The sequence below is a fragment of the Pteropus medius genome, unplaced genomic scaffold (genome assembly GCF_902729225.1).
Source record: "Pteropus medius unplaced genomic scaffold, Ma_sr-lr_union100, whole genome shotgun sequence".
Taxonomy (NCBI): Eukaryota; Metazoa; Chordata; class Mammalia; order Chiroptera; family Pteropodidae; genus Pteropus; species Pteropus medius.
This window is the reverse complement of record NW_024350319.1, coordinates 16646275-16672169: the sequence shown is the minus strand read 5'-3', so window position 1 is coordinate 16672169 and position 25895 is coordinate 16646275. Positions and strand designations below refer to the sequence as shown.

Here is a 25895-nt window from a genome sequence, read left to right as displayed (position 1 = left end):
AGAATATTTTCTGTTGAAAAATCACCTAGTTAGAATATTTTAAAATAATAACATGTGCAACTAAGAGCTTTCTAAGTTGCATTTTAACTTATTTCAAGAAATATTCTCTGCAACAGAGTTCCAGTTGTTCCAGAATTCCAGTGTTCAACTTGTTGCTTTTAGAAATGCAAAAATTCATGTCACCAACTGATCACTGAGTATATTGCAGTGGAAAGAATACTGTATAGAAATGTGAAGGGAGACAGGTTCTAACAGTTTGATTTGAGAAAATTCTTAAATCACCAGACTCTGTTCCTTATAATGGAATGATGAAAAGACAACATAAACGATTTCTGAGAGTCCCTGCGAAGTTTGCTTAAGTGCCAGTTATGTCAGCCTACTGAATTACAAAACACTGATCTTTTAAGACCTGTAATTCTCGTCCCCTGTTTTCATTGTTTAATTAACAAAACTACTATATCTTATTCAGACTAATTCTGATTGGCCTTGTCTGTAATTTGATTTGCTAGTATGGCTTAGTCCAAACTGAAAGCAGAGCTAGGATTGAACCCTGCTCCCAATTATGTTAACTTGAGTAAATTACAAAACCTCACTTGCCGTAGTTTTCTCATGTCCAACATGGGGATGGTAATAATAATTATGATTGTCATGAGAAATTAAGATAATTCATTTAGCACATGCTTTTATTATTCCTACCATGACTATTATTATTGCTACTACTACAGATAAATGGATTCTTACAGAAGGTCTACACATAAGATTGCAAGACATTCATAGCTAAGAATGAATCTAAACAGCAAATATTGATCACTTTTCTTACCAACATATCTCAAATATTCTCAGATTTATATTATTATCATAGTTCATTGATGAAAATTTTGAGTTTTCGGTCACGTAGTCCTTTTCCTAGACTTATTAATTCAGTGTACTTACATGTAGTTCATACTTTAACTCCATTCTTTGCCCCAATAGATTTGGGGTCCCAAATAAGAGAAGGATACTAAGTTCTGTGGTTTCTGCAAAGATAGTTATCCAGAGTAATAACATCCATATTACCCAAATTCAGTGATTTCTGAAATTGGCAGTCATTTAGGTAATTAATGAGAAATACCGATGTAAAAGGTGCCCTTTTTTGTGTTTTGTTTAGCAAAGTCCTAAAGTGAATTCCATATAACTCGTGTTTAAACAAAACAATTTGCATTGCTCCCTTGTATTTACCTCTGATCAATCAATAATTCATTCTTCCCTCTTCCAAATTCAGTTCCTTTCTAAATATGCACCATATTTTATCTAGTTAGTTCATGTAAATATTTTATCTAGTTAGTCCACATTTCATACTGTGGTGCATACTTGATGCGTATACTATGGCTTAGTCTCATAAGCCTGCTAAGAGAACACATCTGAGAGTCTTTATGAAAAGTGGATCTGTTTTGGATAGTTGTATCATCCCAACTTCTCTAGGCCATGGAACTAACATACCCTCTCCAAGGCTTCTCTTGACAACTTCATGACATGTCCAACAATCTAACACTTCAGCACCATTCTGAGCATTTGCCAACCCCTTGTTAAAGACTGCTGGTGTGGGGAAAATATATAAATGGCTCCAGGAGGACTGGAAGGCAGACAGTAAAAGGTACTATCCATTTTGGTTCAGGAAATTCTTATTCTTAAATGCAGTAGGAGAATAAAACATTGCCTCATTGTTTGCTTGGTATGTGCTTATCTGACCTTGAATAATTGCAAATAGTAGCCACCAACTACTGTTTTAATAGCTGTGTGAATGGGACTATTTTATTTTTTAACTTTTTTCCCATTTACCCTGAGATAATTCGCAGATTATAGTCCTGACCTTACCCCCAAAGTTTGCCATAAAATATCTCACTTTTATTATGATTTTCTCATCACTCTAGTATATTGATAGTCTTTGGAAAGAAATGACATCATTCTATTTATAGCATTCTGTTTTTAGTAGTTCGATCGCTGAAAATGTCAAATCTTAGAAAATATAGCATCCCTACATGAGCTACACTTTATATTTTCTAAACGAGAAAAGAGCTAAAGTAATAAGTATATATTTGAAACACTAGATAGCTTATATAAAGTTAAATAAAAATATTTATTTGGATGAGTTTGGCATCAACTTGACCCCACAGTCACCTTATTTACCTAATCTATTAGCCAGATAATTAAGTTTCTTTACCAAAGTTAGGAAAAGCAACCTTTCATTTTGGTACAACTGCTAAGAACAAAAGTTTTTGATTTTTTGTTTTAGTTTGTTATGGATGTTTGTTTGTTTCTATTTTTATTTCCTTCATTACCTGAAAGAGACAGTTTGTTATATTTCCATTTTTAAGTCGAGGCAAACTGGGCTGTGGCCAATGAGGAAATGTGCCAGCTCACTAAACCAGTTAAACATGACTCTTCTGCAAAATATCATCTTCCAAAATTCAAGAAAACCAAAATTGTATGTGATAAAAGGTAAAGGTAGGATACTGAGTATTTTAAAGTCTATAATAGAGGACAGACTACTTGGGCCCAGATAGCATTCTTTTTTAACATGGAAATGTGTACTATAAATTCATGAAGAGGCAGAGGAGATGGAGATCTCAGCTTGTCTTAGCAGATTTGGTTTTCTAGGAGTGTGGCAGAAATTCATGACATGATCCAGAGGGAGAAGTCGGGAAAATCATTTCATGCAGTTGCAAAGAAAGAAGCCAAGATACATAAAGACCAGAACACAGGAAGGTATCAGTCAGATTGGTATGACTTATTTTAACAAAGAGCCAAAGAGGGTAAACCTGAACCAAAAAAAAGATCAGAGAAATGCACCGAAATGAAGGTCAGATGTTCTCATTCTAGGCACTCAGCTTCTCTGTGCTTCATTTTCCTTAGGTCCTTTACTTTCTTTTATTTTATAACCTCTCATCTTTAGGTACCCAGAGAGGACTAAAGCTGGGCCTTAGGTTAATCTTTATCCCCAAAGAGGAGGGAATGATAAATGAATGAGTAAAAGGTGAGTGGTGTAACTTTAAGGAACACCTAGAGTAGGCTCTTTTGGTACTAAACCTGAACCAGAGAGAATAACATGAGAAGTATCTATGTAGAAAACCTATCCTTGAGATTTCTGCATTTGAGTTGTTTACTTGAACTCAATGTGATATATGAAAATACCAAGGAAGAGGAAGTAGAAGGTTACAACCCAGGACCAGGAATTTTGGATTTAAAAATTGCCACCCTATTTAACTTTGAGTAGCGATGGAATCACTTTAAGGAAATAATGTCAGAAACTGCAGTTGAGGTAGCTTTTATCTTGAAGGTGGGCCTAAGGTTTGGGTAAGGTACATCCTTATATTTCTGATTAAGTCAGCCTTAAGATATAGTTATCCTAACTTCTACAAAACTTCCCAGTGTTACAAGTATTTTCTAATTATAAATAATGAAATTAGATATTATGGGGGTATATTTAGAAATAGATTTTTATTTTTTTAATTAAATATTTTAAACCACACTGTTCTTTAGATAATACATTCATAGGTAGGCTAGGATGAGCATTTACATCTGATTATATACTTAATTACAGTTATACCATTAAACGAAAGTACATTCAGAAAACATCTAAGTAAGATTATTATAGGTTATAAAATGTTAGGTTTCTAATTTAAGATAATCATGCTAAATAGGAAGATTTTATTATTTCTTGAAAAGTGCTTAGAAGGCAGAAACATGAAGTTTCCTTGTGCTTGTTTGATTTTAAATGTAGCCTACGATTTACAGTGACTTAAGAGTAAAGTCTTTTTACCAAATACTTGATGTTGCCAATTTTCAACTGGTCGTGTTTTCCATTCTTTGAGGGCTTATTGCAATTGTCTCAAGATATACCTAATCAGCTAGAGCCATCTTAAATGTTTCCAGGATTTAGCTTTGCCCTACACAACTTTTATATTTAGATTTCGGTGATCATGAACATATGTCTAACACTAAGCTCAGCACCAATCCTGCTAATCTATTTGGGAGTTTTCTTTCCAGAATCCACAAGGTTTTAATTTGCATCTTCTTATGAAAGCTAATATGGCTTCTTAAGTAAAATCGTTTATTCATTCAGCAAACCTGTGGTGGGTCCCCGCTATGATCGAGGTACTGTTATAGACGTTAGGGTAATATCGGTAAGGAAAACCGTTCCTGCCCCTATGGAGCTTACGTTCCCTGTGGGGGAGAAGTCATATAAGGTGCTTGTATTAGCAGAGCCTCACTTGCCCTCTTGCCACATCATCTCTTACCAGCTTTCTATTCTCAGAAAGTAAATGAATGGTTTTAAACCAGAGAAACCTGTAGTGATGATGTCAGGCACTATCAGAGGCAGCCATTGTATTGCTGCTCACTTGAGTTATTATTGACAGATGAATTTAGAATTATTCCCAGCTTTGATACTGTTCATTCATTCATAATTTCCCAAACTTATTAAATTTTATGTCTGTTATACTTATTAATGGAATTATCTATTTTCATAAAGAAGTTGAAAAACATTTTCTGTTTTTTATGTTTGCTACTTTGATGTTTATATAAGATCCTGGTTTTGATAAGGATGTGGTTTAAGCTTTTGTGAGATTTCTTTTCAAATTTACTCAGAAACCATTAATTAAGCACATTTAATCTTCTATGCATATAAATAAAATTTAGAGTTTTTACAAGAGTTAATAGGGTACAGTTCTGTTGTAGTAGGGAAAACAGATGCGAACCATAGGTGACTGAGGTTCCTGGCATAGATCTGTTTACTGAGATATGGAGGTATGTCCTGAAGAGGCTTTAGGGCATGTTGAGTTTCACATAGAAGTGACATCATTTTCATTATTTTCAAAAAGAATGGTCTTTCTAGACTAATCCTTTATCATTAGGATTCTTTCAGAGTGAACTTATAATTCCAGTAAGAAATATTTGTATTATTTTTTCAGAATATATAATCTATAGATTATATAGAGATGTTGACCTTACTTTAAAAAGTTCCAGACTACACTTTGTAGACCAAAAAGTCTCATCATTATAAATACTAAATTAAGCCATGGCTTCTCAAACGTAACCCAAATTATGAGATAGTTGAAATAACCTTTTTCATTTTATTCAAAATCTACATCAAAGTAGTTTTTTGTTTTTTTTTTTATAAAATCAAAATAATGTTATAACTTTGACACAGACCATGGAAAGTTCCTAAGCCTCTGTTTTCCCACCTGATAGTGGAGATAAAGACAGAAAGGATATTGCATTGTTGTGAAGATTACTTTGAGATAATGCAAATCAGCTACTTGGCAACACAGTGCTTGGCAAATAGCAAATCACTCTTAGTAAATATTCTTTTATTATGAAGTGCAACATCCAGGTCAACATCTTACTGAATTGACTCAGTGAATATGAGTTTTTCTTGTTCTTTCAATCTTAGAGATCACTTTCTTAGTAAAAGGAGGAAATATGTATAAAACAAAAAGCTCCATATGTGATGGCAGTTAACTGTATTACGCATTACCTTTTTTAAAAAATGACAACTTCTTTCAACCAAATCATTTCTTATACTCCTCTAAGTTCAGTATTAGCTATACTCGCAACAGGCCACTCACCACTAACCATAAGGAGGGCAGATGCTAAATCATTGTTAGTTCACATTTCTTTTGACATAAATGGGGTATTGGAAGAATATGAAGTTTCAAGAGCTTGTTTATTTAAGATGTTGTCGACTGTTGTTTGTGTACAAATGACTCTTAAATCTAGGTATATTTTCAGCCTTTCTTCCTTTTTTGCTCCAAATCCTTTTCTGCCACTGTCTTCATTTACACATCTCATTAAATCTTAAACTCAGCATGTCTAGATCTCATCACACCACATCCATTTCTTCTTGATTTTGTGCATGGGTTTGGGTGTGGGTGTTGTTTTAAATAGAGATTAAATGGGCTAATTATGTCCCTGACATCTAATACACAGTCAGTGAATGTTGATACTCATTCCTTGTTGTTGGCACTGTCATTCTTCTAGTAAGCAAGATGTAAGACCTTAGAGCCATCTTTCACTTTTCACTTGCCATCTTGTCTACATGGTTGGCCTCCATAATGAGTTTTCTGTATGGTCTGCCTCTTCTCTCCATTCTTCTGAGTAGAGTGTTGTTTATCAGTTTCTACAGTGGAGCCTATCCCTTCCTCCCTAACTGGTTATAATGTTTTATCCTCTGAGCTTCAAAAAATGTTTTGTACTGCAATCCTGTCTTATATTTTATCCCAATAAAATCTGTCCCATATGATGCTAAATGCCTTTTTGAAGACAATGGCTGCCTTAGGCTTTTTCATTATTGTATTTCCCGCTGAGTTAGTGACTTTCTCATAGTAGGAGGTCAGTCTTAATTTTTTAATAAGTAATGACCTGATTCGCTGAAATAATGTATGCCTGGTATATGATAGGTGTTAATACCACTTTAATACTCTAAAGCACAGCTTGTACAACCTTTTCTGTAACTGGCCTGAGTAAGTATTTTTGGCTTTGTGGGTCATATGGTCACAATTGTCAACTCTGCCATTATAGCACATAAACAACTATAGGTAGTACATAAATGAATGAATATGACCGTGTTCCAGTAAGACTTTATTTACAAAAACAGACAGTTGGCTAGATTTGGCCTGCTGACCATAGTTTACCAGGCCCTTCCCTAAAGGATTTTTTTTATTGTTCATTTGTAACTTTATATCATTTAACCAGTTGGGGGCTTCAGTTCTCCGTATGTAAAATAGAAATTGAGAGAGAGAAAGAGGGAGAGAGAGATTGAGAGCTACTGAAAGATATTATATCAGTTGCCCAGTATACTTTAAAGTTCCTTCAGAAAATGTAGCACCTGCTCAGAGGACAAGCGTTGACGTAAGGTATCAGTGGATTAAGATTGCTCAAGTCTGTCTTTTTCACAGTGCTAAATCCTAGGGATACATAGACATATAAAAGACAACACCTCAAGGAGGGAGAGCTATATGGTAAATGCTGCAATAGAGATGTATTTGATATATAAGGCATAACAGGTACCCAATGAAGGGGATGGGCATCTTCACATGAACATTCCAGATTGGTTTGTTTTTTTTTTACCTTGACTCTAATTCTGATAATTGGCATATAAAACGAAGAGTTTAGACTTTAAACCCAAGCCAAATTAAAGCATTATCTAGGCTTTGATTTAATGAACATCACAGATTCTTATCTTTTTGAGGGTACTTCCCTGTTGTACTTACATGGATTCTGTCCTTTTCTACCATGCTAGTTGTGATTAATAATTTTGGAACACTATTTTTTTTTTTTTTTAAGCAAAGTATGACTATTTCTCTTGGATTATTTATTTCCATGCTGGGAGATTTTTTTTTTTTTTTTTTTTTTTTTTTTTTACATTAAGGTTGCTCTAATTCCTTTGAATTTGTGACGTGAACTATTTTTAAAAATTTACTGTGAAGTTAAGAGATAAGATACTTTTTCCTATGACTCTTTAGAGAAATTAATTTTGTCTCTGTAAAGGCCTCAAGTGAGACCCACCTGACCTCATTTTGGCTTTCACTAATACCCACCCACCCTCCAGCAAGCAAAAACTCTCTTCTACTTTAGAGCAGAGCTGACCTCCCATTTCAGGTTGCTTGCTCAGATTCTGAGTTCTAAACTCAACTGCCTGCAAGATACCACCTCTCAGACATAGTTGATTCTAAGAGCCTTGTCTCTTGTCCACCTTGCCTCCTAGTCCTGACAAATCCCTCCTTGCTTTCAGCTAGCTCACAGGTCTAGTAGATTTCCAGCTTACCCTCAGAAGTTCTGGTTTAGCCATCTTACATAGGACCTAGAAAACTGCATATTTTACAGTCTCTGCCTCCTAAAGGACTCTGATAAAAGTTATTCCTGGGACCACACTTTGAGGAACACTGGCTAAGGTAGTAAATTCCTTGAGGAAGTATTTGGTAGATTTTTATTCAATTGAGTTATTGAAGTTGTATAAAGAAATATGTCATTTTATATTAGGATGAATATTTTCTAAGTCAGATTTTTACATCCTTCAAGATATTAGTCTGCACCCTTGACCTGATTGAACTAGAAATGGAAAATTAAATGATAATTATTTCAGGCCTACAGAGAATGGTTGAAAAATATACTTTGAAGGTCTTTTAAATAGGAAATTTATAATATGTAATATAAAAAGGTTTTTTTTTAATGTCCTGCCATTAGAAAACTGAAAATCTTGAAGGTTAAGATTATCTTGATAATATTGGCACAGAATTAAATATATATCAGAGAACATTAAAGGAATTCCAGAATTTCTAACAACAGTATTAACTACTTTCAGATGCCTTGTCTTATGTAAATAGCCAAAGATCATTTTTTCTTTTCATTAGATCCCTTGAAAATAACTGATAAATGAAGGGTTAGTGAATAACAGCACTGTGCTTTCTAGATGGGATTTCTTAAACTTCCTTGTTTTTTCTTTTGAAATTTGGTTTTATTAATAAGGACTACAGAAATAAATGGGAGGAAATCGCTTAATCTAAGAATCAGTAGTAAACAACCTTGCATGTAGTAAAAGATGCCATCACTGATGCTCACCCATCACATTAAGAGATGCATTTCTAATAAATTTTTACTTTAGGAATATACTATGGAGATTCCTCATAAAATTAAACTAGTGTACAACACAGCAGTTCCACTTCTAGATATTTATCTGAAGAAAATAAAAACAGCACCCTTATGTTCATTGCAGCATTATTCACAATAACCAAGAATTGGAAGCAACCTTGGTATCTGTTGATAGATAAGCAGATACAGAAGATGTGATGTGTGTGTGTGTGTGTGTGTGTGTGTGTGTGTGTGTGTGTGTGTGTGTATATACACTCAGCCATAAAAGAATGAAATCTTGCCATTGTTGACAACATGGATGGACCTAGAGATGTTGTGAAATAAGTTGGACAGAAAATAAATACTGCATGATTTCATATATATTTGGAACCTAAAAAAAAAAAAAAAAAAAGAATAGACAAAACAGACTAATAGATGAAGAGAACAAACTGATGGTTGCCAGAGGGGAGGGGGCTGAGGGGATAGGTAAAAAAGGTGAAGAGGATTAAGACCCACAAACTTCCAGTTAAAAAATAAGTCAAGGGAGTGTAATGTTCAGCATAGGAAATAGAGTCAGTAATATCATAATACCTTTTTACAGTGACGTATGTTAATTAGATTTATGGTTATCTTTTTGTAAGTTATATAAATGTTAAATTATGTTGTACACTTGAAACTAATATTCTATGCAAACTACAATTTAAAAAATTAATTTAAAAATTTATTAAATGAGATTTGTTTTTGATTAATTTATACTAATAATACTTAAAATTATTCAATACAGAAGAAATTTTGACATTTAAAGCTTTAAGGTTATAGGTAATAAAATTAAATTTTTAGCTTACATACACATTTTTGTTCCAGAGAAATATGATTTGGGTAATCAGTAAAAGATAAAATTCTGCGAATTGGAATAAAAATACAAGTTCAAGGAGAAAAAGAAGCATAAGATTTCTAACTGTTGAGGAAGAGCTTGTTCATATTTTTTTTTAAATGGCTGATATTGATATCAAATTCCCTTGGTATTTAGATTCTAGTATATTTAGTTAAGAGTGATGTAACAGTTTCATTTTAAATCATCGGTATTTATAGTATACCGTAAATTAAGTTCTTTGTATCTATTTAAACTTATGAGTAAAGATTTAAGTGAAATTTTAGATGTCTGTTAATTTTTTTATTTTTTTAATTATAACAACCTATAATATTATATTGATGCAGGACAAGGCCGATTTCCCCGAGTAGGCTGGGAGACCAAGCCCTGTACTGAGAGAAGAGGGTACTTTGGCGGAGGTTGTAGAAAAAATTCAGCACACACGCCAAAGTTAGAGTTAAAGGAAAGTTTATTAGAAAAGGGGTAACACTCCACAGACAGAGTGTGGTCTCCTCTCAGAGGCAGAGAGTGAGAGAGACAGTTAGAGAGAGACAATAAAGGCACTGAGAGGGACCCTGAGTGTTCAGGGGAGTCAGTTTATGTCATTCTTTAGTTCCCATTTCCTTTGATATAGACATATAGTGAGGAAGGGGAAGAGTATGTGGCATGGAAAAGGTAAGAATATGTAGAGTGAAAGGCCTGCTGGCAATTCCCAGGCTTTAATCCATGGGTTCCCCAAGGTTTTAGCCACAGGGAATGACTCTTGGTTCCTGTTTTCTCTTCACAGATATGGGGAGTGGGTTGGGTTGTTAGCAATCCCAGCAGAAATCTTCCTTTGTTCTGCAGGTGTCCTCCTGGCCTGGCTGCAGGGTTGATCAGCGAATTGGAGTCTCTGATGGTGGCTTGATTAACATTTTAATTTTCTTGCCTCCTCCCTAATTAATGTTAGTTTCAGGTATACAACATAGTGATTAGACGTTTATAAACCTTTCGAAGTGATCACCCCGATAAATCTAGTACCCGTCTAACGCCATACATAGTTATTACAATATTATTGCTTATATTCTTTGTGCTATACTTTACATCCTCGTGACTGTTTTGTAACTACCAATTTGTACTTCTTAATCCCTTCCCTTTTTTAACCCACTCCTCCACCCCACTCCCATCTGGCAACTATCAAAATGTTCTCTTTTAGATGTCTGTGTTTTAAAACGTACAAAAGTATCATTGTTTTTCAAAATTATTTTATGTTTCATATAAACAAAAAAAATGTGAACACCCTGAATAAGTTTTCCCAGGCACACATACAAAATATTTTCTGCAAGGGTTATTTAAAATCACGTTTAAATCTAGAGACTAATAGGTGTCTTTAAGGAACATAGTAAGTATTAATGACAGGCTGTTATTGAGTACCTTCTCTTTTTTTAGGTACTCTTAAGTGTTTTATATACATTATAATTACGTTATATTGTATATTGTAAATTTGTTATAATTGCATTGAGAGCCCTGCCTATAGCTTTGTAACTACTAAGTGGTGGAAACTAGATCCAAAACTAGGCTTGCCTGCCTCCAAAGCCTTGATACATTCTTTGCAATATAGCACATGCTTCTCAGGACCATAAATGGCTATAATGTGTGTGAAACTCAACTCCAGTTCTTTGTTAGGGCTTTTGGGATTGTTGATTATTTTTCAAAGTGAGAGTCATTATCAGGATGAGTATATGCTCAAAATGATATTAACCTTTGTTCACATTTTGGAACAAAGGAAGCAAGAAGTTATTTGATAACCAGAAAATGTTAAAATCAACCCAATGAATGTCCACACATATGAAAGAAATATGTAGAGTGGAGTATTAAATATTTTTATCATCTCAGAGATGACACATTCAGTGATGGAATGGGTTTCCTGTGTGGCAACCTGTTTGAAGCAGTTTTATGATAAGAATTATAATCTTTGCTTGAGGGAAGCTGAAGCTCAGCTAGTTGGCACAGCTGGGTGAGTGTTGATAGGACAATTGCAGGCACAACCATTGATGTCTCAGTAGCTGTGAACTTGAGAATATAACATCAAGTTGAGAGTTAAAATATTTCCCAAGTTTTTAGAAAAAAAAACTCATTTTATATTTCACATAATTCCCTTAACCAGTAATCAAAACTATATATTTAAAAGCTGAGCATCGCTGTGAAAATTGTAGGTTTATAATCTGCTGAGAATTTGACCATCATATCACTTTGGATCTACTTCAGTTAATCAACTAAATGTATATACTCTAGCTATGTTACATAATAATTTGTAACCAATTTTATATACTCTTCAGATAGAATAATAACATGAATACTCAAAATTTCTAGATGATTTGGATTTTCATTTTAGCGGAAAAGCTTCAACCTCCTCCCCAACCAGACATCTCACTGTAATTTATTCTAAGTACCAAAACCGAATGAATTATGTGTGTATTCTCATATCCACTCTACTCAGTTCTCTAGGCACCTAGCTTATTTCTGACTCTCTACTTTGTACATATACTTTCTTGCTAGAAAGGCTTCATTTTTTCACTTGTAGTGAATACCTAATAGTTCACCATTGTATTCCCAGTGCTTAGGACAGTATCTGATACCTGGTAGACCTCAGTAAATAGGTGTTGAATGAAGAATAAGCAAACAAGAAAACAATCAAGTGAAGGAACTCAAAAGATCTGCTTTATAGTCCCAACTCTGCACCTCCTTACTGACTCTGGGTAATATACTTCTCAGAACTTCAATTCCCTCACCTGGAAGACAAAAAAGACTAGAGTAGTTCTTGCTAAGTCTAAAATAATATAATTCTATGATATAGTTAACTTGTGAACTACTTAACCTTTAAGCAAAAATTTCTCTGATGAACTTAATTATATTTTACAAAGCAGTACTTCCTAATAAAGATTAAAGATGTAAGAGTCTACCGATCAGACTCTTGCATTCAGTTTGGCACCAGAGGAGACATGCTTTGTTAACAATAAGACTAATTAATATTCACTATGTTAATTAGAAAATCAATAGAGAAAGAGGGATTTTAAGAACCAATTAAGGAGGAGGTAACTAGATTTAGCAAATGAAATGCCTAGATATTGAAAGCACTGTGCAGCCTGAAATAATAGTTGGAGGTAGGTAGGGAACAAAAGAAAATGTTTACTGAGTATCCACTTCAGATTTCTGTTATGACACCTGTCCCATTGATATGTGGTAGTTATTTATTTGACTGACACCCCCAGTAAACTATGGAATTAATTTCTATGAACTTCTGTTACCTAGCAGACTACCTGTACATGGTAGACCCTAAATAAATAATTAAGGAATTAATTTATGAAGAAATGTGAGGCACTATGTTTACAGCATTTTCACATTCATTAATTCTAATGAAGTACATACCATATCTCTGTTTTAAGTTACAGTTACAAAGCCAGGATTTCTACTCAGGTCTCTTTCCCTACCAAGTTTATGCTTTTTCTGCTTACTAGTCTCATAGATCATGAACATAATTCATGGTGTTTGTCGTTTTCCTGCTAGAGGTGCTAAATTACCTTTGGAGTATAGAATCTTATTAGTGATACTAGTTTGGAAAGTTACACTCTAGAAACATTTTCACCTATTACATTTAATCTTTACAAGCTAGTTGATGGATAGTTATCCTTTCCATCATTATACTGATGAAGAAAACTGAGTACCCTTTAGGAGTCACAGCTCATAAGGACCAGTGATAAGATTGGAACCCAAGCTTTCTGAATTTAAAAGTAATTGAGCTTACTAGTGAGGATAAGAAAAGACCTAATAAATGGCATCTAGAACAAATAAGAGCCTTATAAGGCCCTCTTTAAGGCATGTTTTAAAATGTATAATTGGTCACTTTATTTTACCACATCCCAAAGCTTTTATATAATGGATAGAGTAGGATCATTCAGTGCAGTTCTGAACTGTTGAGCTTTCTGAATGGGGGCATATGTCTGCACTAACCAACTCATGACTGATGCCCCATGTCAAGCATCTGTAGCCCTCATCTACATGGATACATTAAAGTCCCAAAACAAAGTGCAGCAAACTGTAACTCAATGAAATGAGTTACAGTTTAAATATGAAAACTAAAAGAGATTAGATAAGAAATTTAACTTTGACAAGATCTGTTTGTAATATGACTTGGGCAGTATGAGTTGTGAAAATTGTACACATAGGAGTGTTATTTGGAGAAATTTTAAAATTGTCTGACCCCTGTACTTAGTTTGGTTTTACATATTTTAGTCTGAGTTTATCTTTTTTCCTCCTGTTCTGGGCCTTCATTAACAACCTGGTTTCTTGCTTTTCATTTGGATTTTGAAAGTTAGTTTGTTCTCTTAATCCATTCTCTTTCTGCTCTTAAAATAATTTTAGTACTTTTAAGTTTGTGTTATTTTAAAGGATTTCGATAAGTGTGAATCTAAAGCATTTAGTCTGTAATTGATTCAGGAACCTTACTGAATTCAGTTATGGAAGGATGAGCCATATTTTAAAAACTCGAAGCTATCAGATAACCATAAACCAATTTATATTAAGGTTAATTTTTTAAAACAGCCAAAGATACACTTTATACATTTGGAATCAGTTAGTTGCACTTTTAACCCAGAAACCTAGGTTGAGAAATATGACTATTAAGAGTATAGTTAAGTGCTACCTTTAGCAGATAAATATCAACACTTGGAGAATTTTAGAGCTGAAGGAGTCTAGGTAAACACCTTATCCAATGACCTTATTTTATGGTAGAAAAATTCTGTAACCAAGGGACTGCTATTGTATTTTTAAATTTGGAGAATATTCAGATTTAGTTTCAGTGTTTTTTAGGGGATGGAGAGATAAACTCTAAGGGGTGTCAGTGGTCACATGGGAAATAAAGTGGCTTGTGACTCTTTTTAATTCTCTTGTCTCCTTTGAGTTATGAGGAGTTTTTTGAAAATCCTAATTTCCTAATAAAATGCAAAGAAAGAAGTTCAAGAACAAGGCCAGTTTCTTTGAAAGTTAGTAACAGAGCCAAGATTAAAAGCATACCCTTGAGTATCAAGACAACTTTTATTTATATAATGTCAATCCCTGTAACACCTGTTTAGCCTACTGAGCCATGCTGTCCTAATGCCCCTGTGAAGCTGCCTGGATCAGGGTCAGCTAGCAAGGCTGTGAGGGTAAGCAAGTGAAATAACAAGAGGAAATGTCTGAGAGGGTCCCTAAGGGTGAAAGAAGAGACAAATGTTGGTGTCTTAATTCTTGTAGACTTAAGTAGTTTGTCTTATGGTAGCAGAGCCATTCTACTAATGGGAACACCAGAGTTCGTGTAAATTTCAAAAAATAAAAATAAAAAAAAAGATACGGCTGTCTCTTAGGAATCAGCAACTTAATGGCTTTCAAAGGAGCTAGAGTCTAAATGCTTTAGGCAGTGCCAAGCTGGACTGTACAACTTGCCTCAAAATAATGGAAACAGAAACAAAGTACCGTTAGCCTCTTAGAAATAAATGTGATACCAAATAATGTCTTTAAGGTTGTACTGAAAGTTGCAAGCCTACATTTATAATGTAAATGTGTAAAAAGGAAAATATGTGTTTCAGTGCTTACATAATAAGTGCCATTCTTTGTTACTGAAGAAATTTGTCCACAGCTAAAGTTTCTATAAGAATGTGTTGTTACTTTAGGTAAATACAAATGTAAAACTGTGTTCATGGCTTAAGTAAATGAGCTAACAGTTTCTGTGCTCTGAAGTGATACTGTCATTGTCTCCGGTATCAGTTTTCAAGCATGGAAACTATGGATTAGAGAAGTTAACTAACTTGTTCAGAATCACAGACCAGTAAGTGATGGAGCTGCCACTTTTAACTCTGAGAGTTGGACTCCAAACACAAGCAACAAAAGTTACTGCTTTATTTAATTAAACTCTTAAGTTCACAGAATGTTATCCCATATGTGTTTGATAGCCTTCCTTTATAAACAGTTTACATAATTTACTTTTTTTAATCACCAGCAAATAGTAGTAGATTAAGAGTAACCGCTAGTAGTACAAAAATCAAAGATTCAGAATTTCAGCCAGAAGATTATCTAGTGAAGTCTGACTTCTCTGATTAACAGATTGGAAAGCTGAGGCTTAGAAATTTACTGACACTCGATGCAATATTATAGTAATTAGATGTTTGCAACATTTTCAAGTAAATGTTAAATAAAATTCAGTGGTCCTAATCAAAACCACACAGCATACCAGATTTTAATTGCATTTAAATAAAAGGTTTTAAAAATAATCATTATAAATTCTTATAAAATTTGCATCATAAGTGCTTTGTGCAGAGCCTGCTCAGCACATAAAATAGGGACCGGATTTTTTTTTTTTTTTTTTTTAATTTGGCAAATGTAATCATTATAGTTTTAAGATTAAAATAATATATAACTTATTACATGGTAATTTTTAAATATCTCTAAATGTTCCTCTGCTGGGAACATATTTGATACTGTATCAGCAGTAATAATATATTAGGTTCTGGTTACTATGTGGCTTTTGAAGATTTTTTTTTTAATTGCTCCAGCTTTGGAAATCTAGAGAAACCTAACATAGATTTAATATTATAAAAATAAATAAAATACCTAAAAAATTAACTATACATTGAAAATTACCAAAAACTGAGCTAAGTGGGAAACATTCACTTATTTGAGAAATTTCTCTTTATAGAAGCCTTATGATTCAATTTAAATGCACAGAAGATACGGTACTACAAGTAGGACACCATTTGTAGGATACCATTTGAAAAGTCCCTATTTGAGAATTCAAGTCTTCTTTTTTCTTAAGAAAAATTTAATTACATCCATTTTATATTTCACTTTATAATTTAATCTTATACTTTGATATCAAATTCAATCTCATTTTTCTCTTTTGTATAATTACTGCTTTCTTTAAAAAAAAAATACTGCTTATTTCAAAGAGAAATAATGTTTAAAAGATGTGAAGCACTTAATCCTTGAATGCTGGAACCACTTTTAAAGTATTGTAAGCACATCTGTGTTACATTACACAGGGAAAAGAATGTATACGTTTTGTGGCCTATGGGCACTAGGGTGGCTGGTTTAGGAAGACTGAGTATTTTGCATTTCAGGTTTCTTTTTAACATAAAAAGTATTCTGTGATTCTGAAATGAAGAAATTCCAGGGGTGGGTGGGGTCTGTGTTTAAGCAAACATAAGTCGTTTTGGTTTTGCAGTTTTTCTCTCACTTGTCACCTACTTCTTAAAAAGAAATCGGTTTATACAGTGGGCTTGAGTTTACGTTTTGTTAGGCACTTCTGTTTTCCCTTATTTGACAACTATACGTGAGACAAACTGAGAACACAAAGAAATCACCACACCAGTTCTTAGTAAGTGTGCTACATGTCTCAGTCAGCTGTGAGTTTAGAGCAAATAATTTGTTACTGATTAAGAAATATCAAAGTTTGTGAATGATTTACTCTTAAAACAAAATTACAGAAGATTCACATGTGTCCCAGTGATAACGTCATCCTTGGTCACTTATATTCCAGTGGGGAGGCGGGAAGGGTTGTTTTGTTTTGTTCGTTTGTTTGTTTTTGAGCAGGAGAGAAAAGGATGGAGTTACAGCTGTCAGGCTGGGTTTCCCCTGGGATGTGTGTTGTGCATGTGAATTATCATCTATCATTGGTAGAGATGGAGAAGAAAAGTTGGAGAATTTCTGAGCTACACTGGTGGACATATTCTCTACTTTTCCCTCCTTAACATGATATGATATTCACATGCCAATATATTCCCATATGCAACTCCTAGTGAGCTAGGTGAAATTCCATCCCTTTCTCTCCTACTCTAGAAAGCAAGCAAAGGGCAATGCATTTTTAATCAACTCGGTTGTTTTTTTTTTTTTTTAAGTAATAACTTGAGAATTTCACACCTTAAGGAATATAAGCATCTAATTACCTGTGACACAGGTGACAATTATGTTATGATATCATAATTGATAACTCCATATTTCTTAAATTATGTGCTTTTTGCCTCATTCAAAAACCCAAACCTAGTTTTTAAAATTTCAAAATAAAGGAAAGCCAGATATAATTGTATGTCAATATAAATTTCTGGAAACTATAATTAGAATAAACTTTTTACAAAAGTATTTTTGTAGCCAGTTATTTTACTGTCCTATGTTACTAGAAATTATTTATCGTGAGATAATGTTTGTTTCTCTTTTAAGGCTCAAACTAAGTATATTTGAGGAATTCGAATTTTAGGTAGTTATCACTTTATCTAAAAATTTTATGATACATTAAACATTAGATATTATGTAAAAGTCTTTATTCTTTACTCGATGTGAAATGAATGACTTATTCTAGAGCTTCCCCAAGGTCAAATTATTTGATATGCTTTTGATTTAGTTTTAGAACCTCTATAATAATAGCTTTTTTAACCTGTTTTTTTTTTAGAGGTATTAAACTTACTATGTTATAAGGATATAGCTACTGAATTGATATCATTTGTTTAAAAATATTTTAATGTGTAGAACTCATTTATGAGTAATTTTTAATATTAAGAATGTGTTTATTTTTGTTTTGATTTTTTTTATTATAAGATATTATGAACTGGATCTTCACAAAAGTCTCCTTGACAATTTGAGGAACAAAGTGATCATTGAGTACCCAACATTACATGTGGTTTTAAAAGAATCTGGTAATGACATGAAAGTTCTTCACCAAGGTAAGTGTAAATTTGTTCCTGTAATGCTCAGAATAACTCTAGTGAAACTGAAGCAATTATGACTGTATTTCTTTATACATGTTTTTCCACTGTATTTGCACACTTAACTGAATATACTCTGTAGCTACAGTTAATACTGTAAACAACCAAATGAATGAACTGCTGCTTCTGTCCGGTTTGAGAGCATGTAAGCTTATACTATCAATTTAAAATGAATGAATCGGTTTGAATATCTGTCTGTAAAAGGACATTCTCTGCATTATTGGAGTTCTGTATGTTTTTATCTTCTTTTAAGCTAATAGTCTTTAATTAACAGTCTCTTGTAATCAGATAAATTTACTCCCTAGTTAAAACTCTTTCTTTAGAGAATCTTAAAATGAGCGATTACAAAACGTTTTTAGTATCTTACCTTATAGAAAGAGAAATGTTGCAAGGAACATTATGTTTAAAATTTGGACTATATTTAGAATAATGTGCCGTAAGGATCAAGTGTTATTGCCTGGACCTTTTATCTCCTTTTATTTTTAAACCCACTATTTTTATTTCTTTGATTTTGTTTCCTTGGCTGTATTCCTTGACATTTTAGTGATTCCTTATAAGTTAATATTTTTCCCTTTTTGTTGAGAGAGTTGGGAGGAAGTATTAGAACTGGAAGAGGTGTATGTAAAAATTTAGTTTATAGAATGACTTATCCATATTTTCAACTACCAATGAAAGTAAGCTAATTGTGTTTCTGAATGCAGATTCTAGAGGATGAATAAAATCCAGAAATTACTTTTAAAAAGGGAGAGAGAGGGGTTATCTTAATTCAAAACCATTAGATACTGCTTTCAGCTAAGAATTATGGGTACAAGCCAAATTTCATTGTAACAAATTCCAGAGGATCATAAAATCCTTGGATTGGATTGAATTCTATTTTTTAAGATAATATTATTTGAAATATATGGTTCATGTGTTGTTATGCCAGCATTATAGACTGTAACAGGCAGTAACATTTGTTGTAAGGTGTTCTCTGTACATGTAATAGCTTTCTTTCTTGGTGAAAGTTAATAGAAAAGTTTTTGCCCAAGTGGTTAAAATATTGTCAGAGCACAATTTGAAACTAGATTTTTAATTAGCAAGCATGAAATTTCTAATAAGCAAATATGGGTTCCTAAATCTTGAGGTTAATTCTTGACTTTATATTGTTCACAATTTGAGAATATCCCATTTTATTTTCTCAAATTAGAAATTTTAGTTTTAAAAGACCAGTTTCACGGTTTTTAAAGCTTTGTAAAACCTTACTTTTTCCTTAATATAATTCACATAGCTCTCTCTCTAAATGTTGGTTTCAGGGAAAGTTGTTTAGTAATATGGGTTACTGGCCAGGGCAAACATTGTCTGTGTAAATAAACATAGCACACACAGCTCCTCTTTTACTTTGTTTAGGAATGCACATTGAAGTAAGGCTTCCTGTAACGAAGCAAAAAGAAAAGGCTACTTTTGTAGTGTATTTGGAACCATATTAAGTAAAATTTGCTATTTTTTGGTGGATATATAATGTTGGACTTATTTATGGGAAGCACAAGTGACTTGTGCTTTCAGTACAGAGGATCATTTAGAGCTGCTATAGCAAAGAATTAAAGAGGATCTGAGAAGATTTCAAGGACCATACTAGTGTTGTCACATCATAAATACACATACTCTAAAAATAATGCCAGGTCTTCCTGGACATGCATTTCTTTGTGTAAGCACTTCAAGGTGTCTGTTTTTCTGTACCTTCTCACAGCACTGGATTTTCTGCAGGGTGGTCCCTTAATGCAAGAGGGGGATTATATAAGAACAGGGCATTTTCTTTGGAAAGCCTTGACATTCTTTCTCTCTCTGGAGCCAAAAAGTTGGATTTTAATCTTGAGTTCACAGCACAAGGTGTCTCTCTTCTAGTTTGGGGAAAATGTGTTTCTGGGCTGAGATTCAGTAGTTTTCACAGTTGATGGTTGTTACAATGTTTGCTGTGATAGTAGATTGCCATAATTTTGTTTGTCAAAAGCGTACCTGTATTGATGGGCAATAAGCAAGTTTTGTTTGTTGGCTTGCATTCCTTTTAAGGAATGAAAAAGATTGATTATAAAAGGTTAAAAGTTAAGGTATCCCACTACCTTAAATTGGAAATGTAGAGTACCGATCACCCATCTTGTATCAATCCAGTGCGAAGTGCCCAGAATGGTGTTACTAGCTTCACAGGTCCTTGTTTGCCAAAATTAGCTAGTAGATTAGATGACTCGGTAAGAACATGCTGCATTTCAGTCTAGGAAAAAAAGAATGGAACTCTACTAAAAGAAAACTGGGCAACTTTAATAAGCAAAGAAATGGAAAAGTCTTCCCCAGCTGCAATGCCAAATAGTACACAGCCCTATATATTTAAAAATGCCAGCAAAATATATTTCTGTTGGTCCAAGATAGCTCAAAATTAGAAAACGTCTCTACCTTTGAGAAGGAATCTAACCTAAAATCGATTACTTGAATTAGTGAAAATACCTGGCTTAGCAACTACTCATGTTTTGGAGCCAATGAATCTTTTCATTCATTTCATCCATTCTCCCTCCCTCTGTTCTTTCCCTCATCCCTCCTTCCTCCTCTTGTTCTTGCTTTCACTTTTAGTGTGTGTGTGAGGTAGGGCCTGGGCTATGGGGATAGATCTCAGGCACAGGAACACAGTGTAAACTTTACAGTGCAATAGGTACCATATTAGAGTTTGCATAAAATGCAGAGAAAAACAAACAAAAAAAAAACAGGAAAAAACAACTAACTTGAAATATCATGGAGATGCTTGAAGGACTCTGCTAGGGTGTATAAAATTCCACAAGGATTGGGACATATCTTGAATGAAAGCTATTTCAAGGCCTTACTCATAAAAGGAACTCAGTGAACACCAGTTTGATTGCTACCAGCAGTCAATCTTAAATCTTAAGATACCATTGGCAAACCCCAAGGAACTTGGCAATTGGAATATGAGGCAAGATCCAGATTTATGGTTCTAGCACTAGCCTTTATTAACACTCAGTTTGCCTCTCTGAGCTTTATTTTTCTTATCTACACAATGGAGATAAATGGCTATAAACCTAAAGCAAAGTAATCTGTATTTTAACCTTAATTTTCATAGTGTTTTCATATATTACTTCCTTTTAGCTATGCTGTACAATGAAATAAATAGAGTAGTCACTCTGATTCCTATTTTATAAATTTAAAAAAAAAACTAAAAGGTAGCGTGACTTGTATTTATATGGATTTAGCGTGCGCTACACTGGTGGTATAGATACAGGGAGGAAAGGTCCAGTGTCTTCAAGGAACTCTCAGATTAGTGAGTAAGCATAGACTTAACTTGCTTTACTCAAGACAACTCCTTTAAAGAAACTTCATTTCTGCTCTGAATCTTCTTTCCCATGAAAGGAAAGAGATGACGATTAGCTAGCCTTCTATCAGCCCACATTCTCTCAATGCATACTGGCCCTCAATTTTAAGTTTAAAAAAAATCATGGAAAATTTTATTCCAACCACACTTGGCTAGCCTATGTGATAATAGGGATCTTTTCAGCGGTGCGAGTATGGAATCATAACCACACTGTGAAGTGACCATTCCCAAGTCTTCCACAGAGTCAGGAAGGATGTTACCTCACAAAATATAATTGCCACTTTCAGACATCATTTCTCTATTTATTGTGGCCAGAATCGTATATCCCGGCTGCCCGGGACATAACATGGTTTGTCTATCCCTGTGAGCGGTGCTGTTGGTATGCATCAGAAGGGAGGAGAGAAGAGGGAAAAACAGAACAAGCTAAACAGAAACAGTATAAACATTTGACTGTGTGTTTACTTTTTTTTTAGGGAAAAGTGAATCTACCAAGAACATTGGCAGTGAAAACTGAGCACTTCTTCTAGAGGAAGAAAATTCCTGGACAATTGCAGAGGACTGTGCATTGACTAGCTAGCTGTTGGATGATTGGGGTATTGTCAGTGGATGGTTGGAATTTTTGTTTCTCTGAAAAGTAATTAAACAATCTAATTTTTTTTTAAAAAAAATGTATTTTCTAGCCTCTCACGTTGACTTGCAAGGCCTATATTCCTATTAACAACCCAAACCTTTTTTTGCACCTAATTGGCATAGGGCTTATTTTAACTAGGCCCTGGCTTTTAATATGCTGAATTCTATAGACTGAAATCTTTTCTATTTGTTAGTTTGTTGTAAGACCAAACTTAAGGATCACCTGTATCCACTGCAAAGTTGTCATTGTCTTTAGTGGAACCTCTCTAAACAGAAAGGCCATGGGACACACCATCTAGCTATCAGTCATCCATGCTTGTCTTTGGGATTTATATGTAACTTACCCTCTTGAGATGACTGAATGGGTCTTTTATACGTGGGTAGCTCCTAGTACGTTGTCCTGCGTAAAGCTGGATAAATACTACTAACTACTATTTCTTATATTCAGTTCAGAAAATCAGTGACTCCACATTGTAGTTTGAATCATAAGTGCTCACAAATTTGGCTATACTTGTTCACATAGTAACTGTGTCTTATTATGAACTGTGTACCTTTCATCCCATTTCCACTCCATTCTTGTCATTGCCACGCAGGGATGTGATGACCATTTTTATGCTGTGTTTTGAAACATTTAGCAATCACTGAAGAAAAAGCACTTGGAACTCTTCAGTGTTGTCAGAATGTATATGTGTATTTATGTATATACCTGGCTTAACTTATAACTTATGGCAGTTCTGTATACATTATAATCTCACATTGGAACTAAATTTTTCTAGTTTTATTGAAATTTATTCAGTTATGAAATTGCAACATGACTATAAAAGAGTAAAAGATTATTACATCTGTGTTGCATCTGTGTACTTAATGGTTAAGAAAACAAAGATAAAATTGGACATTAGTGAAATTCATTTTCAGTTTACAATTGGAATAAGTTTTAGATCAAAAGGAAACCAGAGGCGTTAATTAAAGAGACTTGAAAAGATTAGAAATATAAAGAAATAATGAGAAGATAAGCCTAGGAGAAATTTGTAGAACACAAGTATATATAACTTGGGGTAGAAATTGGAGAAGAGTATCCAAAGACAATAATGCCACAGAGACCCTTGGCGTAAAAGTAATAATGGAAATGGAATTCATAGGAAGTAAGGCCTTGCAGTTTGAAAAATATATATTCTTCTAAAGCAACTTCAGGAATCTTCTCCATCATATAGTAAAAAATTTGTGTAGAATTATGTTGTTCACAATATTACTGGAGAGACAACAACATGAGATTTCGAGGAATTCATATTTAATTCAGAAGGGAAATTTGTCTTCTTGAAACAGGCAAGAAATAGGATGAATTGAATCAAAAGTATGAATAGATGAATAGGATTGTTTTGGGGAAAAGTGAGATAAAGTACACAAAAGAACATATGATCTGAATATCAGGGTGGAGTGGAATTTCCTAACAATGAAATCTGTTATGATGTAGTCTCATTTCCAAGAAAAGTGTTGAGTTCCATTCCTTCTATAATTTAAATTGAAAACTGGAACAAAAACCAAAGGATTTATCCTGTGCTTTTCCCCTGCCCAGAAGGAAAAAGGAAAATAAAATCTGCATGATCTAATGTATCTTTGCCATCTCTGTTGCTAGAATTCTGTTAGACTTTTCAATTATAGACTGTTCCTTAGGGAAGATTTTAACTGGCAGAGTTTCCTCAAATTTAACTATCAGCTCATTTGATTAATATACACATTTATTCCCACAAGATGTACAATAAACGTGTTTTAGTGAATAACTGTGGCAACTGTTTGGAGGTGCATTGGTGAATTGGACTGATTCATTGAGAGCCCTAGAAGTTTGTAGTCATAAGACCCAATTTCTTTTTTTAGAGAACCTCTCCATTTTGGATTCTTGACAAATTCTGATGAATAAACAAATTGCCTGACCCTTATTAAGTGCAACATCCTGCATTTTCTTCGTGACTCATATTTTAAAAGGCAAAAAGCTCCACCTGGCCTTCTTTATTTTTTAAACAATGATTTCAAAGAGAAGGTAGGCCTTTCATAATTGCTAATTATTACATATGGGATTAATAGCCATAAATTACAGTAAACAAAGCTCGCACATGTTCATATTATAAATAGAAATTAAAGAGTTACTATAATTTAACACTATAATTTAAATATAACTTAAGTATAATTTAAATGTAACTATGTAACTTAAATACAAAGATTTTTTTTAATATTCCAAAATATAGTTGAGCCAGTTTGTTTCCCAGTAGCAAGTAGTAGGATTTGATTTCACGATATAGAGTAAGACGTTAAACACCTAATTATAATGCCTACAATTTCCTTTATACATTTTGTTTAATTTGGTTGACATATACAGTGTGCTCTACCGATTTCATATTAGTCATTAAATTTTAAGCAAAGATACCTAGTCTGATTTTATTTAATCATAAACTACTGAATTAAAATGTGTTTTTCTTATCAGGTAGCTATCGTGTACTTTTGATTATTAACCAATAGTCTCTCTGTTGCAAGTGATAGAAACCCAGTTCAAACTAGTCAGCCTAAAGGGCAATTTATTAGCCCATACACAAGGAACACCATACATGGCTGGGTCCAAACACCCAAAGTAGCCATCATTCCATCTCCCATACTTGCCTCTGACTTGTTCATCCTGGATTTGTTTTCTCACCTAGGCAACTTCTCTACGGGGATGCTGTCTTTGGGTTGGGAGACAGTGAGGTGAAATGGTAGATGACAGCTGTTGATAGTTTCACCTTACATCATCATAACCAAAGCATGGCAGCGAATTATATAAAGTTGTAGGGAAGAACTTTGGTTTTTCCCAGATTGGATCACATTCCATCCCTGAGCTGATCAGAAGAGGAGTTCCCCCAGAGTAAAGGGAGGTTATCAGAAAAAGGAACGGTGTAGGGACTAGGAGAGGAAAGGTGTTTGGTGAGAATACAAAAGTAACATGTCCACTGTACCCTGTTTGAATTTGAGTAGCAAGGAGTAAAATTCAAAATTAACCTGCAAACCCTCATTGGCTTTAACTAGAGATTTTAATTTCTACTTGATGTCATTACTGCTTTTGAGTTGCCATTATGGGCTTTTAAAAAAATGCTTTCCATTTGTGTTTGACATTATGTTGCTGCTAGTTTGATCAGATGCACATAGCACCAGTCTGTTTTCATCATGGATTTGGAAACTTATAGTTTCATCAACATTAAAGAAATATTGATTTTGAAATTAGAATCATACCAGGGGAACATGCTTCAGAAAAATAAAAGATGACTTAAGTAAAAATAGGCCCTTAAATAAACCTTTAGAAATCTGTACTTCATTACAAAGTATTTTCTTTCAACTTTGGTCAGTGGAAGCTATCTAGAGTATGTGTGCCTATGCTCTTTAAAATGAACTATAATGTAAAAATTTCCCTGTTGGAGTGTGGTGGACTGCATTCATTTTGAACTTCATGACCAAATGCGTCCTTTAGACTTTGATGAGCTACCACAGAACAGCTATTACCAGTTTTATTTTCTTGCTGAATAAAGTACCAAAACCTTTTGCCTCAATGCCGTGGCCTTAACCTTATTTTCCAGTATTCTTTCTTTTTTTCTTTTATTTTTCATGATTTGCATCAGACTTTTTCCCCTGAAGTGCTTTTCTCCTCTTT

At 33.8% G+C, this 25895-nt stretch overlaps 1 protein-coding gene across 2 annotated transcripts in view; it reads left to right on the top strand.

The window, feature by feature from the left end:
• ZNHIT6 (zinc finger HIT-type containing 6) overlaps positions 1-24704 on the top strand; it is a 56788-nt gene extending 32084 nt beyond the window's left edge. For both annotated transcript variants that reach the window (XM_039838732.1, XM_039838731.1), the window contains 2 exons: positions 18080-18204; positions 22069-24704. In XM_039838732.1, the coding sequence (XP_039694666.1) occupies positions 18080-18204; positions 22069-22109 (166 nt within the window). In that variant the 3' untranslated portion in view covers positions 22110-24704. The remainder of the gene's footprint in view (positions 1-18079; positions 18205-22068) is intronic.
• Positions 24705-25895: the final 1191 nt, after the last annotated feature.